This window comes from Leucoraja erinacea, chromosome 13, assembly GCF_028641065.1.
Source record: "Leucoraja erinacea ecotype New England chromosome 13, Leri_hhj_1, whole genome shotgun sequence".
NCBI classification, from domain to species: Eukaryota; Metazoa; Chordata; class Chondrichthyes; order Rajiformes; family Rajidae; genus Leucoraja; species Leucoraja erinaceus.
The window spans coordinates 4830221-4848720 of NC_073389.1; the positions used below are offsets into that span (position 1 = coordinate 4830221).

The 18500-nt window shown below is 44.5% G+C and overlaps 1 protein-coding gene across 7 annotated transcripts in view; it reads left to right on the plus strand.

Annotated features, from left to right (window-relative positions):
- The window catches only part of LOC129702560 (capZ-interacting protein-like), a 51290-nt gene extending 41777 nt beyond the window's left edge, over window positions 1-9513 (plus strand). For all 7 annotated transcript variants that reach the window (XM_055644332.1, XM_055644328.1, XM_055644329.1 and 4 more), the window contains exons 6-7: window positions 4731-5555; window positions 6239-9513. In XM_055644332.1, coding sequence (XP_055500307.1) covers window positions 4731-5555; window positions 6239-6265 — 852 coding nt within the window. In that variant the 3' untranslated portion in view covers window positions 6266-9513. The remainder of the gene's footprint in view (window positions 1-4730; window positions 5556-6238) is intronic.
- The last annotated feature ends 8987 nt before the right edge of the window (window positions 9514-18500 follow it).

The following is an 18500-nucleotide window of genomic DNA, read 5'->3' on the forward strand; positions in this document are numbered from 1 at the left end:
CATTAGTTTAATTCTGGGTCGTGTTGGGGAGACTATTCAATGAACTGAAAGCATTGGAGCAAGTGTGTGTTCTGTGATGTGATGTGGATTACAGCAGAAAAGGGATGTTTCTAACTTACAGAGAAATCCGTTTATGACAGTGTCTAGGAACAGCACTCGGTGTAACAGGTCTGTGTAACAACATTTAAAAAGCACTTGGACAGCTATATGGAAAGGAAAGGTTTGGAGGGATATGGGTCAAACACAGGCAGGTGGCGCTGGCATAGATGAGGCATCTTGGTCAGCATGGGAAAGTTTGGCCGAAGTGCCTGCTTCCCTAAAGGACACAATCCTGGCGTAACTCAACGGTCAGGCAGCATCTCTGAAGAACATGGATAGGTGACGTTTTATGTCGGGACCCTTCTTCAGACTGTTTCCCTCCTCTATGAATGCTGAACATAAATTATAAAATAATTTAAATTATTGCATTGTTAAAATATTCTTTAAGTTAAATATGAGAAAATAATTTTAAAGCTTTTAATTTGTTTTTAATTTTTATTTATTAGAAGCAAGTGTACAAAAATACCAAAGTGGTGTAACCAAAGAGTGAGTAAATAAAAGAAATAAAGGAATAGAGAAATAAAAAGACAAAAAAGAAAAGTGATGATACACCTGCCTGGCATCCCTCCCCACCCATCACCCATCACCCAACCCGTAATTAGATTTAACTCCAAAATTGTGTTGCACCATACTATCCTTGTAATAAATCAATGAATGGTGTCCATGTCTTCGAACAATGATCTGGTTCTTTGCTAAGACAAGTCTAATATTTTCAAGATGTAGCATCTCAGACATGTTTGTAATCCACATTTTAAGAGTAGGGACAGATGTATGTTTCCAAAAATGTTTTTGTCGTTATCAGACCATAGTTAAGGAAACTTCTTTGAAATAATGATAGCTCAGAGCAGGCTTCTGACGAACCTAGAATAATCAATTCCATGTCGTGGCCCAATTTTAATTTTAGTGTTTTTGAGAAAATTTCAAAAATTCCTCTCCAAAAATTGTGTAACTTTATGCAAGAGGCGAAGGAATGTGTTATAGTTGCTTCCTCAAGGAAACATTTGTCACAAATAGGAGATACATTTGGAAAGATTTTATTCAGTTTAGACTTTGAGTAGTGGAGTCTGTGCAGTATTTTAAATTGAATTAAAGTATGTCTAATGTTAATGGAACAATTGTGTATATATAAAAGGTTTTCTTCCCATCTGTCCTTTAGAGTTTTAAGGCCAAGTTCCTCTTCCCAGGCTCTTCTAATTACTTCTGACAATGGGATTTCTATATTTAACATCATATATTATGCAGATATGATGTTAACTTGTTTGACTCTGAATTTCTATTCATACATTCATCTAGTTTGTCTGGCAGCAAGATTTTGTATTCTTGGGTATATGTTTTCAGATAGTCTCGAATTTGAAGATATATGGTGTCAAGATTCAAGAGAGTTTATTGTCATGTGTCCCAGATAGGACAATGAAATTCTTGCTTTGCTTCAGCACAACATAATATAGAAGGCATAAATAAATACAGAACAGATCAGTGTGTCCATATACCATTGTATAAATATATACAGTCAAGTTGGGAAAAGGGGAAGAACAACGGGATCTGGTGCTTCTTGTTCATCAGTCAATGAAAGTAAGCATGCAGGTACAGCAGGCAGTGAAGAAAGCAAATGACATGTTGGCCTTTATAACAAGAGCATGGAGCTGAGGAACCAACGAGAGAGCAGGCTATTTTAGACTGGGTATTGAGTAATGAGGAAGGGTTAGTTAGCAGTCTTGTTGAGCGTGGCCCCTTGGGCAAGAGTGACCATAATATGGTTGAGTTCTTCATTAGGATGGAGAGTGACATAGTTAATTCAGAAACAAGGGTTCTGAACTTCAAGAAAGGTAACTTTGAGGGTATGAGACGTGAATTGGCCAAGATAGACTGGCAATTGATTCTTAAAGGGTTGACGGTGGATATGCAATGGAAGGCATTTAAAGACTGCATGGATGAACTACAACAATTGTTCATCCCAGCTTGGCAAAAGAATAAATCAGGGAAGGTAGTGCATCCGTGGATAACAAGGGATAGTATCAAAACAAAAGATGAAGCATACAAATTAGCCAGAAAAATCAGCCTACCAGAGGACTGGGAGAAATCAGAGTCCAGCAGAGGAGGACAAAGGGCTTAATTAGGAAAGGGAAAATAGATTATGAAAGAAAAATGGCAGGGAACGCTGACTGCAAAAGTTTTTATAGATATGTGACGAGAAAAAGATTAGTTAAAACAAATGTAGGTCCCTTGCAGTCAGAGACAGGTGAATTGATCATGAGGATCAAGGGCGTGGCAGACCAATTGAATAACTACTTTGGTTCTGTCTTCACTAAGGAAGACATAAATAATCTGCCAGAAATGGCAGGGGACCGGGGGTCAAATGAGATGGAGGAACTGAGTGAAATCCAGGTTAGCCGGGAAGTGGTGTTAGGTAAATTGAATAGATTAAAGGCCGATAAATCCCCAGGGCCAGATAGGCTGCATCCCAGAGTACTTAAAGAAGTAGCATCAGAAATAGTGGAAGCATTAGTGATAATTCTTCAAAACTCTTTAGATACTGGAGCAGTTCCTGAAGATTGGAAGGTAGCTAATGTAACCCCACTTTTTAAAAAGGAAGGGAGAGAGAAAACGGGGAATTACAGATCAGTTAGTCTAACATTGGTAGTGGGGAAAATGCTAGAGTCAGTTATTAAAGATGGGATAGCAGCACATTTGGAAAGTGGTGAAATCATTGGACAAAGTCAGCATGGATTTATGAAAGGTAAATCATGTCTGACGAATCTTATAGAATTTTTTCGAGGATGTAACCAGTAGAGTGGATAAGGGAGAATCAGTGGATGTTTTATATCTGGGCTTTCAGAAGGCTTTTGACAAGGTCCCACATAAGAGATTAGTATACAAACTTAAAGCACATGGTATTGGGGGTTCAGTATTGATGTGGATCGAGAACTGGCTGGCAAACAGGAAGCAAAGAGTAGGAGTAAACTGGTCCTTTTCAGAATGGTAGGCATTTACAATATATATTAATGATTTGGACATGGGAATTGAATGCAACATCTCCAAGTTTGTGGATGACAAGAAGCTGGGGGGCCAGTGTTGGCTGTGAGGAGGATGCTAGGAGGCTGCAATGTGACTTGGATAGGTTGGGTGAGTGGTCAAATGCATGGCAGATGCAGTATAATGTGGATAAATGTGAGGTTATCCACTGTGGGGCAAGAACAGGAAAGTAGACTATTATCTGAATGGTGGCCAATTAGGAAAAGGGGAGATGCAACGAGACCTGGGGATCATGGTACACCAGTCATGAAAGTAGGCATGCAGGTGCAGCAGGCAGTGAAGAAAGCGAATGGTACGTTAGCATTCATAGCAAAAGGATTTGAGTAGGAGCAGGGAGGTTCTACTGCAGTTGTACAGGGTCTTGGTGAGACCACACCTGGAGTATTGTGTACAGTTTTGGTCTCCTAATCTGAGGAAATACATTCTTGCCATAGAGGGAGTACAGAGAAGGTTCACCAGACTGATCCCTGGGATGTCAGGACTTTCATATGAAGAAAGACTGGATAGACTCGGCTTGTACTCGCTAGAATTTAGAAGATTGAGGGGGGGATCTTATAGAAACTTACAAAATTCTTAAGGGGTTGGACAGGCTAGATGCAGGAAGATTGTTCCCGATGTTGGGGAAGTCCACGAACAAGGGGTCACAGTTTAAGGATAAGGGGAAATCTTTTAGGACCGAGATGAGAAAAACATTTTTCACACAGAATCTGTGGATTTCTCTGCCACAGAAGGTAGTTGAGGCCGGTTCATTGGCTATATTTAAGAGGGAGTTAGATGTGGCCCTTGTGGCAAAAGGGATCGGGGGGTATGGAGAGAAGGCAGGTACAGGATACTGAGTTGGATGATCAGCCATGATCATATTGAATGGCGGTGCAGGCTCGAAGGGCCGAATGGCCTACTCCTGCACCTATTTTCTATGTTTCTATAGGAGCAAAGAGATCCTTCTGCAGTTGTACAGAGCCCTAGTGAGACCATACCTGGAATATTTTGTGCAGTTTTGTCACCTAATTTGAGGAATGACATTCTTGCTATTGAGGGAGTGCAGCGTAGGTTCACAAGGTTAATTCCCGGGATGGCGGGACTGTCATATGCTGAGAGAATGGAGCGGCTGGGCTTGTTTACTCTGGAGTTTAGAAGGGTGAGAGGATATCTCATTGAAACATATAAGATTATTAAGGGTTTGGACACGCTAGAGGCAGGAAACATGTTCCCAATGTTGGGGGAGTCCATAATCAGGGGCCACAGTTTAAGAATAAGGGGTAAGCCATTTAGAACGGAGACGAGGAAACACCTTTTCTCACAGAGAGTTGTGAATCTGTGGAATTCTCTACCTCAGAGGGCCGTGGAGGCAGGTTCTCTGGATACTTTCAAGAGAGAGCTAGATAGGGCTCTTAAAAATAGCAGAGTCAGGGGATATGGGGAGAAGGCAGGAACGGGGTACTGATTGGGGATGATCAGCCATGATCACATTGAATGGCGGTGCTGGCTTGAAGGGCCGAATGGCCTACTCCTGCAGCTATTGTCTATCGTCATTGAATGTAAAGGAATTTCCTGTCCCGGATCTAGCTCTCAGTTGCTTTGTTTGGTTTGACCTGCAGAGTCGAGCTCGGCCGTCTCTGAAGCGCCGGCCCCCGAGCAGACGATTTCGGAGGTCGGTGACTGACGACGTTGGCGACCCGGAGCAGCAGGACAACGCGGCCCAGACGGCAGACACCAAACCCAGTGTGTCAGCGGAGGATGCCAGCGATGAGGTTTTTGCTGATGTTCAAATCAGTAATGGGGAGGCCAACTCCTCGGCCTCGGCAGAGGCAAGCACTTCACCTCGCTCCTCCACCGAGGGGGAGGCGGCTCCTTCCCACTCCTCGGCTGAGGATAATGTCCATTCTTCACCTCAATCGGCCAAAGGGGAGGCAAATCCTCGCTCCTCCACCCAGGGGGATGTCCACTCTTCACATCAATCGGCTGAAAGGGAGACTCTCTCTTCACCTCTCTCCACGGCCAAGGGGGAGGCAAGCCCTTCAGCTCAATTGTCCGAGGCGGAGGCTCCCTCTTCACCTCGATCTGTTGAGGGGGAGATTCTCTCTTCACCTCGCTCCTCCTCCGAGGGGGATGTCCACACTTCACCTTGTTCCTCAGTCGACCTTTCACCCGAAGAACCAGCACGGAAGATGCCCAGTGACCCTGTGGCTCCTCAGAGCCAGGAGCCTGAAGTAGGTTCTGTTCCGAACCAATGTGAGAACCTTGAGGAAAACGGTATTGCTCCAAAGGCGGTTGTGGAATCTATAGACAAAGACACTGAGACCTCCAACAGTATTGCTCATAACCCAGCGGGAAGTGAGACTGTTTCTGCTGTGTCTCGTCAAGAGCCGAGCACCGAGGAAGCAAAGGCGATGGACAAGGAGCCGCAAGTGGCCAATGCAGAGGTAAGTGCAAGGTTGTTCACCCTATCCAACGTGTGCATTGGTTGGTTTCTTAACTCACCGAGAATCTTTGCTAGAAGCCATCCAAATCTTTTAGTTTTGGACGAGTATTGTTCTGGTAGGATACTCCAAAAGGGATTCAATGTTCAAATTATCAGCAGAATATCTGTATGATTGCAGGGTAGATCCTAAAGGTTTTCTTATATGAATGCTGCACGGCATACAAACAGGCCCATCGGCCCACCTTGTCCATGCTGGTCAACCTGGCATACTGGGCTGGTCCCATATCCCACTAATCCCTCTCGGCCCAATTTTTGTGTCCAAATGTCTATGAGATGTAGCTGTGCTACAGTGGGTGTTGTTTGCCCTCTGGAGGTGCCTGCAGTGCTCATTGCACTCGGACATCACTCGGACTTTAACAGGGAGAAAGTTCCTGTGAGAGGCCTGTTCAATTATCAAGTGGAGCCAAGCTCAGTAACATTCTCAGACCCAGTGCTGCACAGTTTAGCCGCTTTCTGTACTGGAAAGATTATCCCTTCCATAACAGCATAAATCCAAACAGGCAAGTTCAATGTCAAGTGTACATAGTGCCGTGGGGCAGGGTGACCCGTCCTTGTATCTGTACAACACTGAGGGATTCCATGTCTCGTGAGTATTTGATGCAGTCGCCTTTTGTATTTTTTCAGGGAGAGTCTTCTGGAGCAGTTGAATAATCAGGATGTGCCACAGATGTAACTGAGGCAGCACTGACTGGGAACTTCTGGGCTCTGCAGCTGATCAATTACGTTGTCGCTCTTCTCGGTGAAAGGAGGAAGAAAAGAGATTACTCGTGTCTTGCGGAACTTTCCATGTGTTCATCTGCTGGTGTTTGTGTGCATTGCTGTATCAGTCTAGCTGTACATCCACGCTTCCGCTGGTGGCTCGGGGTCCTGGCCGTCTGCACGTTTCCTCAGCAAGGCAGTAACTCACACAGGGGTGACATCTCACAAAACACGCTGCACAGCCCTTTCCTGAAAGTAAATGTGTGTGATGTGTACACATGCAGGGGCTGCTGGCTCTAACTTCATGTGAATGTGAGACGATGCCTTTTTAAACACAAGAACATGTTTAAATTATGGTTCTATGAAGTTGGCACATTGACAAATTATTTCAACTTGGAGTGGACAGGGTGAGATTTCAGATCCTGGAATCTGTTACAGACTCGGACACGTGACTGGCCTGAACTCCACAGGCATCTCATTAGGAAGAGAGGGCCCTCAATTATTTCACACATGTATTCTCTGTTAAATCCTTCTTGGATCTTCCTCGTTGGTCAAATGAGACTGTGGAGGTATGGCCAACCTCTCTGATTATCCACCAGGCATAATGGTAGCCAGGCAGTGAGAGCCAAACACTAGGGGTTAGTTACTAAATATTCTGTTAATAAGATTAATGTCTTCAAAAGTCCACTTAGATGGTTGTTCAAAACCACTTCCATTATAAGCCAGAAAATGTATTTGTCCTTAACTTCGCCATTTAGGGAGCCACCATTAAAATTAGTTCATTAAACATGTAACTTCACACTTTCTGCACGGTATATGTTGGTGGCATTTCCCCTTCGCTGTTGTCTTTGTTTCGAATGGATGAGTAGGCCTCTGCATCATTTTGATGTAAATATTGTTCCATTCACTCGTTTTGCCAAAGATTCAGTCTTTCTATAACATGGAAGTGCACATGCATCTTTCACCAGGACACCAGGTTACACTTACACTGGAGAGGAGCACTCAAGAGGTTATTCATGATAGTTGGTTGAACGAAAGCTCAATTCTTTGATAATTGTAATTCCCGTTGGTCATGTTGCCAGCCTAACGTCAGATGGCAGAGCTGTGATCCCCTCCCAATGAACAGAGCCATTCAATAGTTCATTATCTTCAAACCGAGCATGTCAGCAGATGACTGGGATGATGATGTGGTTATACTTAATTGATGAATTAGTTCTTTGTTTGTGTAAAACAAACTACACAGTAACTCCAACCTAACTTTAGAATGATTATCCTGGTATGGTATTTTCTAAAAACTTTGAAATTCTGCAATTGGGAGAAGGGGGTGACAACACTGCATCAAGAATCCGTCTCTCTCGACTTGGAATTGATTATATGTGTAGTGGCAGTCTCTGAGCTTCCCCGCCTGTTTCACAATGCTTGTTGCAAACTCCAGCCTTTGCATGAACTCCTGGTGCCATGTGTTGTGTTCTAACACCACAATGGACAAGCTGATCTCCACTCCCTCCCTGACATGAAGCTGCTTCTATTTAACATTGCTCCCTGTTGGTTCATGATTGGACGTTGTCTGCTGATTAAGAAATATTGCTTTCACAAAACCCAGACGTAACTAGCATCTTTATACTTCACATTTGCTCTTTACTTCAAGTGATCACATTCTGCAACTCTTACCCTGACGTTGTCCTGTGTGAGTCCTGTCACAGTGGCCAAACATGCAAGATATCCACCAACAGTTCACCATTGCCAACCGCTGAATGGTCTTCCATTGTCCAGAACAGTATGATGCAGTTCCATCTCTTGTGAATAGCTTATTTTTAATCATCAAGTGGGGTTGATGGCATATTTGTGAAGCAAGTAACATAAACTAGCAAATGCAAGCTGAAGTATTACAAAGCACTGTAGCAGCTTTACAGAATGGCGATCTCCCCCTGTATAAATACTGCTGAGATATACCGGCCAATCCTCAAAATGTGACTTTAGAAATAAGCTGCAGAAATACAAAACTGCTGAAAATTCTGCTACTTCTAGGAAGGCAGTAAAATTGCCTGGGTTGCAGTATTAATGCCAAAGTCTGCGATTCAAACTTATTCCAGTGTTTCAGTGGGGATAAATTTATCATCAGAGTTTGCCTCCTTTCACACAGTATTATTCCTCTTGAAAATTCAATTTTTTACATCAGTGTCTAAAGTAACGTGACTTATTATTGTGACTTATCGTAACTTCAACCAATTAACCGTTTCACATTTCATGACTTAATCTCATCTACATCAGAAGGTGATTTATGTTTATTATGACAAGGCATTTTGGTCAGTGTTATAAATGTAAATCCAAATCATTTACCTTTCCAAACTGGATTCTCTGAGTTTGTTATCAGTTTGAAGAAAGAATGACAAATCTACTTATAACAAATGTTATCAGTTTGAAGAAAGAATGACAAATCTACCTTTAGGAAAGGCTGAAGTCCCCCAACGTTTCAAAATAGCTGGATAACTGTTTAAGCCACAGAAAACTAGCAATTTAAAATTCACTAAAGAGTGTGGATGCATTTTGTTTTGCAATGTGACACAATGAATTGGAAGCAGGAACTGCAAACCTGCAGTTCATCTGACAGCCTAAATTGATCTAAAAGTTGTATAAAATCGCCTTGGTAATTCGCACATTTACAAATTATCTTGGGAATACAGAACGGGGAATCATGCACATCCACTTATGCATATTTGCCAAATAAACAGGCATTCTTTCCTTTGTCACTTAAATAGGATGTTGTTAATGAGATATTCCCAGTGAAGGGCATACTGTCTAGCATCAGAGGGATGTTGGTGTTATTAGATTACTGCTGCAGTGGCTGGTTAATGGAAATATTTTTAAATATATGACTACCATCAACTATACATACTTGTATCATAGTCTAACAAAATTCATACCAAAAAATGTCCTTTTATTCAAGTTGTAGTGCTTTTAGTGAAATGGTGGCTCACAGTCAGATGAGATTTCCTACTGCACAAATGATTGCATTACTTTGGGATTAATACTGAATTGTATGAGTTTCATAGATTTATATGAAGTGTTTCTGCTGTACGTGGAGCTTCGTGGAACGAGATGTATGAAGAAAGTGTTTACTTTCTATTCTTTTGATAACATTTAAGACAACTGCTGATTTTGTACACTTTTAACTCTAAATAAAAGCGTATATGAAACCAGCTATCGACCTTCCTTTAAATAAAATGTTTCTTCCATTCTACAATGAGTTACAGGCACACCTTTGATTTTTTTTTGTCATCCTTGGTGCCAGAGTCTTGACGGATTATCCATTTTCCGGACCAAATAATATTTCAACAATATAACTCTGACCCACTAATTACACGTCTCCCGTGTCTCTTATGCACCACGGACTGCTAGAAACGTAAATAAGGAATTAACAAAGAAATAAACAATGAACTCTTTCCGTACAGAGGCACACGTCCCAAAAGACATACACGCAAGGTTCTCGTAATTTTGTCTATCTATATCTATCTTAGCAGAAAATGTGCTTTGCGATGTTAGGGGAGTCCAGAACCAGGGGTCACAGTTCAAGAATACAGGGTAAGCCATTTGGAGATGAGGAAACACTTTTTCTCACAGAGAGTGGTGAATCTGTGGAATTCTCTGCCTCAGAGGGCGGTGGAGGCCGGTTCTCTGGATACTTTCAAGAGAGCTATCTTAAAGATAGCGGAGTCATGGGGATATGTGGAGAAGGCAGGAATGGGGTAGTGATTATGGATGATCAGCCATGATCACATTGAATGGCGGTGCTGGCTCAAAGGGCCGAATGGCCTACTCCTGCACCTATTGTCTATTATTTGGCTTTTCCTATCTTTACAAATATGACCACAAATGTAGGCAAGTTGCAACACTGTTGATACTAAGACATTTCACTTGGAAAGTACTTTAAAGTAGATCTAATGTTTTAATAAAACTTGCAGGTGTCATAAACTGTTGGTGTTATCTCCCACAGTTGTAGAGTAAGGTGAAATTTGAAACCACCACTTTCCGATGCCTATCATTTTTCATAGAATACTGGATCAAATTGAAACTGGTGAGTGCACAAGTTGCTGTTCTAGTGTCGCCACCCAACTTCCCCTGCGTTTGGCAATTTCCGCTATTCAATCATTTCTACAGATGTTCTATTATGCAATTGGCAACCGTCTCCTTCTGAGGACGAGTTTGCATTTTGAGGCAGGACTCCAACTGCTGCAAATTGCAACAGGGAAGATTTGTTGCTTAACATTTAGTTGTACAACACTAGTGTCCAGTGTGCCTTGTTCTTTACATGCCAGATGGACAGCACTGGATCCAGTGTGCCTTCTTCTCTACATGCCAGGTGGACAGCACTGGATCCAGTGTGCCTTCTTCTCTACATGCCAGGCGGACAACACTGGATCCAGTGTGCCTTCTTCTCTACATGCCAGGCGGACAACACTGGATTTCAGTGTGCCTTCTTCTCTACATGCCAGGTGGACAGCACTGGATCCAGTGTGCCTTCTTCTCTGCATGCCAGATGGACAGCACTGGATCCAGTGTGCCTTCTTCTCTGCATGCCAGATGGACAGCACTGGATCCAGTGTGCCTTCTTCTCTACATGCCAGGTGGACAGCACTGGATCCAGTGTGCCTTGTTGTTTACATGCCAGGTGGACAGCACTGGATCCAGTGTGCCTTCTTCTCTACATGCCAGGTGGACAGCACTGGATCCAGTGTGCCTTCTTCTCTGCATGCCAGATGGACAGCACTGGATCCAGTGTGCCTTGTTCTCTGCACGCCAGGTGGACAGCACTGGATCCAGTGTGCCATAGAACATAGAGCAGTACAGCACAAGACCCTTCGGCCCACAATATCTGTGCTGATCACGATGCTATGACCAACTCTTATCTATATGCACGTAATCCATATTCCCTGCATATCCACACTCCTATCCAAACATCTCTTAAATGCCGCTATCATCATCCCTGGCAGTGCATCACAGGTACCCACCTGTGATGCACCAATGCCCCAAATACTGTGTAAAAATAAATAAAAGATCAAAAAGCAAATAAATAAAGAGAATTAATTCATAAATAACATTTTAAAAAGAGCTTGCCCTGTACATCTCCATTAAACGTTACCCCTCTCACCTTTAAGCTATGCCTAGTAGTATTTAATTTTTCCATCCTGGATAAAAGGTTCCAGCTGTCTACCCTATCTACGCCTCTCATAATTTTATATATTTCTGTCAGGTTTCCCCTTAACCTCTGGCGTTCCAGAGACAACCAGCCCTCCTTGCAGCTAAGCCAGGCAAAATTCTGATAAATCTCTGCACACTTTCCAAAGCCTCCACTTTCATCCAGTAACGGCGTGACCAAAACTGCACGTAATACTCCAAATGCAACCTAGCCAAACTCCTACATAGCTGCATCATGACTTCCTGTCTCTTATACTCAATGCCCCAAATACTTGTAAATACTAGATCCACAGTGTGTCCTGCTTTTACATGCCAGTTGTACTGCTGGATCCAGCGGCCGTGTTTTTACACACCAGTTCGAGTCAACAATTAGGGCTGAAGAAGATGATGTTTACATATTTTGATCTGTCTTTTGAAAAGGACTGGAACATTACTGCAAGATTATTAAAGGAAATCGTGATTAAAAATTGGTCAGTTTGTTTCATTAATTCACATCATGATGAATAACTGAGACATAATTGAAAAATACAAAATAATATCTCAAGATGGTAGAGCCCTGGGGAGTGTTGTAGAGCAAAGGTGATCTGGGGGTACAGCTACACAGTTCCCCGAAAGTGGTGTTGTAGGATTGTTGACAAAGGATTTTGGCATATTGGCTTCTGCATGAGGGACTGGCATCTGTTTGCTTGTGCCTCCAATTGAATATAGACTTCTGGATGTAACGTTACAGCTGTACAAGAAGTTGATGAGGCTGCACTTGGAGTATTGCGTCAGTTTTGGTATCCAGTCATGGAAAAGGCTCCAGGAGTAAACCTCAAGAAAATCTGGAGTCGGAGCCCCTAAGGCAGTTTGTCGTTGTCTACAACCTCGCTCTGGCAGCTCCTGCAACGGCGCTGGTGCCAAACTGTAACGGTCCTGCTGTTCCTTTGGATCGACGTGGAGAGGGGGGACATGCTGCATGGGAAACAGCCTGTCCTCCATATAATATCTCCCAGGCTTGCATCTGACCAGGATGCATCACCCATGGTCAGTCATGACTGAGAGGGGACTACTACTACTACTACTACTACTATTACTACTATTACTATTACTACTATTACTACTACAGGAAAGATGCCATTAAACTGGGCCGAGTGCAGAGATTTACGAGAATATTGCCTAGGCTATAGGGAGAGGTTGGACTGACTAGACTGGGTCCATGTCGACCAAGATCTAAGCGAATTCTAATTGCCTGCATTTGACCCATGTACTTCTAAGCCCAAGATAGACACAAGCAGCTGGAGTAATTTAGCAGGTCAGACCCCATCTCTGAAGAAATGGAATAGGTGACATTTTGGGTCAAGACCCTTCTGCAGACTGTAATCCAGGTTGGGTCCAAACTTGGATGTCCAGAACCGGAGTTGGAATCCACGAGGTAGAAGATGAAGGTGCAGGCAAACGCCCGGGTCTGGGTAAAAAAGAGGGGGAACTCTGGGGGATAAGATCACCCAGAGTTTTTTACCCAGAGTAGGGCAATCAACAACCAGAGGACGTAGATTTAAGATAAGATTCGAAAGATTTCATTGGAACGTGAGAGGCCTTTTCACAAAGAGAGAGGTGGGTGTATGGAACGAGCTGCCAGAGGAGGTAGTTGAGGCTGGACCAAAAAAACATTTAAAATAACAAATAATATTTAAAAGACATTTAAACAGGTATATGGATAGAAAAGGTTTAGAGGGATATAGGCCAAAGGCAGGTAGGTGGGACGAGTGTAGATGGGCCATCTTGGTAGGCATAGGCATATTTGGCGGAAGAGCCTGTTTCCGTGCTGTGTGACCATGACTCTTTATCATTCTTTATCTCCTTCAGCCACCTGCGCTCCAAGAAATAGCCTGCCCAACCTCTCCCTGTTGCTCAGGGCCTTGAGTCCTGGCAACATCCTTGTGAATCATCTCGGTACTCATTCCAGGTTCCTGCACTCCAGGCCTGGGGTCTCACCTTGATCGCTCCATCTAAAACAATAAGGGAGTTCGGTATTCCGAGTTTGCATGCCCAGGTCATAGGTCACTGGAGATAAACATTCTCGGCAGCTAAGCTGCTGCTTGTCTACAGACATGCGTTTCATCCGTAGTCAGGATTGAACCCGGGACTCCGGCGCTGCAAGCGCTGTTGAATTGCTACTGGACCATCCCCGCCCCTTTCCGAGTGTATCATCCCTGTCTGGGGGTGGCCGGAGATGTCCGGGGTGACTCTGGACTGACGGGACACCGGCCCGGAGCATTGGCGGCCCCAGGCTTACAGCTAGCGTGGAGAAGAAGTGCTAACTCCAGCTCAGCCCTGCTCCAACTCGTGAGGGCCCCGTTCCCCGACGGGCCGGGGACTGTCAACTGCTCCTCTCGCCTTATCCAGTGGCTGTCGGCTAACCCCCTCGGTGTCAGCGAAAGCCGAGCACCAGTCATCAACGGGTATACACACAAAATGCTGCAGTACCTCAGCGGGACAGGCAACATCTTTGGAGAAGGGTCTCAACCGGAAACGTCACCTATTCGTTTTCTACAAAGATGGTGCCTGTCCCGTTGAGTTACTGCAGCATTTTTGTGTGTATCCACGTTGATGACTGGTGCTCGGCTTTCGAGGGGGTTAACCGACAACCACTGGATAAGGCGATAGGTGCAGCTGACGGTCCACGGCCCATCAGGGAAAGGGGTCCTCGGGAGTTGAGCAGGGTTGAGCTGGAGTTAGTGCTTCTTCTCCACGCTGGCTGTAAGCCTGGAGCCGCCAATGCTCCGGGCCGGTGTCCCGTCAGTCCAGAGTAACCCCGGACATCTCCACCCACCCCCGGACAGGGATGAGACACTCGGGAGGGGACGGGGACGGTGATGGTCCAGTAGCAATTCAACAGCGCTTGCAGTGCCAGAGACCTAGGTTCGATCCTGAATACAGATAAAACACAGGTCTGTATACATGCAGCAGCTTAGCTGCCGAGAATGTTTATCTCCAGTGACCTATGACCTGGGCATGCGCAGTCGGAATACCGAACTTGCTATTGGAGTGTGGAGAGCCCAGCACTGCCATCTGCTGGTCTATGATTATGCAGCAGGTTTTGTTCATTGATATTCTGTGTTGGGCCTATGCAACTGGGCATTCAACAAAAGAAGGGTCTCGACCCGAAAAGTCACCCATTCCTTCTCTTCAGAGATGCTGTCTGTCTTGCTTAGTTACTCCAGCATTTTGTGTCTATCTTCAGTGTAAACCAGCATCTGTAGCTCCTTCCCAGGCATTCAACAAGCCTAGGTATGGATTTAACGAGTGGGCTTATCGGCCAATTGCATGAAGTACCTCAAGTAGAAACAAGTTGGCTTGAAGTTGTTTTTTCCTGTAAATTCAAACTGCCCACCTTCCACGTACTTTAGAATTTAATACTGACTTCTGCTCTTGGAAGAAGGGGTCTCGACCCAAAACGTCACCTATTCCTTCGCTCCATAGATGCTACCTCACCCGCTGAGTTTCTCTAGCATTTTTGTCTACCTTCTGCTCTCGGAAGGATCAATGGTGCAATAACATTTCATTCACAAATATCTAGTCAAGAGTCAAGGCAGGAGTGCTTTATTGTCATGTCCCAGATATAACAATGAAGTTCTTTCTTGCAGCAGCAAAGCAGAATATGTATACATAGTGCACTGTAAACAATATAATAAACGAGAAAAAAAGTGTAGTGTGCATAAATACACATGCACACATATACATACATACATATATATATATTTACTGAACACACAGTTCAGTAATATATTACTACACATAGGCACAATCATACTTAAGTACAAGAGTGCAGGAGTTAGTGTTGCCAACTGTCCCGTATTAGCCGGGACATCCAGAATATTGGGCTAAATTGGTTTGTCCCATATACGGGACCATCCTTGTTCCATATTTGACTGCTACTACTCGGGTCGAGGGGACTGTCGGGTCAGAGCACCATGCCTAGTCTGGTGCCCAGGCCAAAACTCCTCAGCTGGCCTGCCAGCTGGGCTTTGTGTGCAGTCCAGCACCCGGGCCAACTCAGCATTCACCCAGCCACGGCCAAGTTGGTTAACGAATTGCCGTCGGAAATTTGTCCCTTCTATCGACCTTTTGTCCCTTATTTGAGAGTGAGAAAATTAGCAACTCTAGGCTCCGTCCTGGGAGTGGAGTTGGATTCATGGGAGGTGGTCTTGGAGGGGAGGATGCTACTCAAACTGCGGAGCATCTTGACAATACAGCTCACCCCCTCCATGATACACTGGTCAACCTGAGGAGCACCTACAGCAACAGACTGGTTCCACCAAGATGCAGCACAGAACGCTACAGGAGTTTGTTTTTCCCTGTAGCTATCAAACAGTACAACTCCTCCCCCTTCTGTCGTGGGGTAGACTGACTACCCTCTCCCCCCCCCCCCACCCCCCATAGAAACATAGAAACATAGAAATGAGGTGCAGCAGTAGGCCATTTGGCCCTTCGAGCCTGCACCGCCATTCAATATGATCATGGCTGATCATCCAACTCAGTATCCCGTACCTGCCTTCTCTCCATACCCCCTGATCCCCTTAGCCACAAGAGCCACATCTAACTCCTTCTTAAATATAGCCAATGAACTGGCCTCAACTACCCTCTGCGGCAGAGAGTTCCAGAGATTCACCACTCTCTGTGTGAAAAAAGTTCTTCTCATCTCGGTTTTAAAGGATTTCCCTCTTATCCTTAAGCTGTGACCCCTTGTCCTGGACTTCCCTAACATCGGGAACAATCTTCCTGCATCTAGCCTGTCCAACCCCTTAAGAATTTTGTAAGTTTCTATAAGATCCCCTCTCAATCTCCTAAATTCTAGAGAGTATAAACCAAGTCTATCCAGTCTTTCTTCATAAGACAGTCCTGACATCCCAGGAATCAGTCTGGTGAACTGTCTCTGCACTCCCTCTATGGCAATAATGTCCTTCCTCAGATTTGGAGACCAAAACTGTACGCAATACTCCAGGTGTGGTCTCACCAAGACCCTGTACAACTGCAGTAGAGCCCCCCTGCTCCTATACTCAAATCCTTTTGCAATGAAAGCTAACATACCATTCGCTTTCTTTACTGCCTGCTGCACCTGCATGCCTACCTTCAATGACTGGTGTACCATGACACCCAGGTCTTGCTGCATCTCCCCCTTTCCCAATCGGCCACCATTTAGATAATAGTCTGCTTTCCCGTTTTTTGCCACCAAAATGGATAACCTCACATTTATCCACATTATACTGCATCTGCCAAACATTTGCCCACTCACCCAGCCTATCCAAGTCACCTTGCAGTCTCCTAGCATCCTCCTCACAGCTAACACTGCCCCCCAGCTTAGTGTCATCCGCAAACTTGGAGATATTGCCTTCAATTCCCTCATCCAGATCATTAATATATATTGTAAATAGCTGGGGTCCCAGCACTGAGCCTTGCGGTACCCCACTAGTCACTGCCTGCCATTGTGAAAAGGACCCGTTTACTCCTACTCTTTGCTTCCTGTTTTCCAGCCAGTTCTCTATCCACATCAATACTGAACCCCCAATGCCTTGTGCTTTGTATACTAATCTCTTTTGTGGGACCTTGTTTGTATACTAATCTCTTATGTGGGACCTTGTCGAAAGCCTTCTGGAAGACCAGATACACCACATCCACTGGTTCTCCCCTATCTACACTACTAGTTACATCCTCGAAAAATTCTATAAGATTCGTCAGACATGATTTACCTTTCGTAAATCCATGCTGACTTTGTCCAATGATTTCACCACTTTCCAAATGTGCTGCTATCCCATCTTTAATAACTGACTCTAGCAGTTTCCCCACTACCGACGTTAGACTAACTGGTCTGTAATTCCCCATTTTCTCTCTCCCTCCCTTCTTAAAAAGTGGGGTTACGTTTGCTACCCGCCAATCTTCAGGAACTACTCCAGAATCTAAAGAGTTTTGAAAGATTATTACTAATGTATCCACTATTTCTGGAGCTACTTCCTTAAGTACTCTGGGATGCAGCATATCTGGGGGCATTATTTTTTACTTGGTACTATTTTGAGTATAGGAGCAGGGAGGTTCTACTGCGGTTGTACACCTGGATTATTGCATACAGTTTTGGTCTCCTAATCTGAGGAAAGACATTCTTGCCATAGAGGGAATACAGAGATGGTTCACCAGACTGATTCCTGGGATGTCAGGACTTTCATATGTAGAAAGACTGGATAGACTTGGCTTGTACTCGCTAGTATTTAGAAGATTGAGGGAGGATCTTATAGAAACTTACAAAATTCTTAAGGGGTTGGACAGGCTAGATTCAGGAAGATTGTTCCCGATGTTGGGGAAATCCAGAACAAGGGGTCACAGCTTAAGGATAAGGGGGAAATCCTTTAAAACCGAGATGAGAAAAACATTTTTACACAGAGAGTGGTGAATCTCTGGAACTCTCTGCCACAGAGGGTAGTTGAGGCCAGTTCATTGGCTATATTTAAGAGGGAGTTAGATGTGGCCCTTGTGGCTAAAGGGATCAGAGGGTATGGAGAGAAGGCAGGTACAGGATACTGAGTTGGATGATCAGCCATGATCATATTGAATGGCGGTGCAGGCTCGAAGGGCCGAATGGCCTACTCCTGCCCCTATGTTCTATGTTTCTATGTTTTGTTTGTTTATTTGTTTTTTTTATATGTTTTGAACTTTTATTGTTTATTATGGGTTTTACATAGTACTATGTTTACAAGTAAGAAATGTTGCAAGTAAGAAATGTAATTGTTCCGTTTCGCGAGCATATGGCAATAAAACCTCTTGAAATGTCGCATGTGTTGCCAAATGTCGCTGTGCTGCCAAAAGGCTGCAGTTCCTTGCATCTGCCATAATGGGCTCGGCCACTGGGCGGCGCCGGAGAGCCGCTGTACCGCGTGTCGCCAGCTGGCGGCGGTGCTGAGCCGGGCCTGCAATACCGCCGAGCGCCCCGGGGTGTCGCGGAGAGGGCGCGGCGCGA